Here is a 1400-nt window from a genome sequence, read left to right on the forward strand (position 1 = left end):
GCTGATAAGTAAGCTTGAAAAACAGGAAATGCTACGCAACTGTCTCTTGGTATAAATAAATCTGACTGCAATGCCTCGGTTGTGAGTATCACTCGATCACTCACCCGTGCACGTAGCTCTATAAAACTCCTTATGACTGTCTTGTATTCCTTCATCGTATTTAAAAATGTCACACACCACTGACAGGGTTCTTCCTGTTAAAAGGGAGTTTTTCCTTCCCACTGTTGCCAAAGTGCTTGCTCATAGGGGGTCATATGATTGTTGTTTTTTTCTCTGTATCTATTATGGTACGATCTATTGTACAATATAAAGCGCCTTGAGGCGACTACTGTTGTGACTTGGTGCTATATAAATAAAATTGAATTGAAAGTTCAGCTCAGCGGGGCTTTCTTGTGTTAGCTGGCTCCAAGAAAAAATGGTTTAAGGTAGATTCTTCACATTTCATACTCTGAGCCTGCTCCATTTTTTTCCTTTTAAAGCCACTTTTCAGTGCCTAATTTAAAGTGCAGATAGTTCAGAGAACTCACGATTTGTCATTAATGACGGTGTTGACTGCATCTCTTAGGTCCTCAGCTGTCATGAAGTTCAAATTGAGAATAACTGCAGTTCCTTTTTCCTTCATGTGGATCATGTTGTCTGGCTGGTCACCAAACACGGGTATGCCCACCATGGGAACTCCGTGGTAGATGGCTTCATAAATCCCATTTGTGCCTCCATGAGTGATGAAAGCTCTAGTTTTAGGGTGACCTAACACATGCCAAATAACCGTGTGACATTGAAAGTTAGTTTTTCACATGTGAAAAAAAGGAGAATTTCAAGAACCTGGAAAAAGTTTTTTGAGCCAAGATTGATTTGCACGTTCTAATACCTCTGTGCATTCAACTAATCTTTAGTGAAACCTCTTGGAGAAAAAGAATTAGCCAGGGTAGATTTGCACAGGGTAATGTAATCAAGATCACATCTGCTAGAAAAGTATATAATATAATTTCCTTTTGTTAATAAACAGAATGCTAACAACCTGCATTTAATGTTGAATGCATGTTTAATTTATGTCATTGCAGATTTAAGAAAGTCTGTGTTTGGTACCATGTTTACGTACCTAGGAGGTCATTCTGAGGGATCCAGTCATATATTCTAGTGTTGGCATTCAAGGTTTCTGGTTTTTCTCCTTTGTACCTCCACAGCACCTGTAAAAGTAACATTTCTTACTTTACATTTTTTCTTTTGTAGTATACTCACAGCCCAGTATATTTAAGTAATATATCACAACGTATTATAGAAAAACTAGAGAATGTGTAAATATCCCTGAATGCCTTTCCTTGCACCTTATTTTGGCACTCATTGCTGTCTTCTACTACCAACTTCCTGTTCGGGTGTAGAAGCTTTTATTTTGATGGGAC

The 1400-nt window shown here is 38.1% G+C and overlaps 1 protein-coding gene across 1 annotated transcript in view; it reads right to left on the bottom strand.

Annotated features, from left to right (window-relative positions):
• Positions 1–334: 334 nt before the first annotated feature.
• LOC102201316 (UDP-glucuronosyltransferase 2A2-like) overlaps positions 335–1400 on the bottom strand; it is a 4245-nt gene continuing 3179 nt past the window's right edge. The window contains exons 4-5 of the mRNA XM_005753760.1: positions 1100–1187; positions 335–747 (exon numbers count right to left, since the gene is read on the bottom strand). Coding sequence (XP_005753817.1) covers positions 524–747; positions 1100–1187 — 312 coding nt within the window. The 3' untranslated portion in view covers positions 335–523. The remainder of the gene's footprint in view (positions 748–1099; positions 1188–1400) is intronic.

This window comes from Pundamilia nyererei, unplaced genomic scaffold (assembly GCF_000239375.1).
Source record: "Pundamilia nyererei isolate P.nyererei 1_Seehausen unplaced genomic scaffold, PunNye1.0 scaffold00460, whole genome shotgun sequence".
Classification (NCBI taxonomy): domain Eukaryota; kingdom Metazoa; phylum Chordata; class Actinopteri; order Cichliformes; family Cichlidae; genus Pundamilia; species Pundamilia nyererei.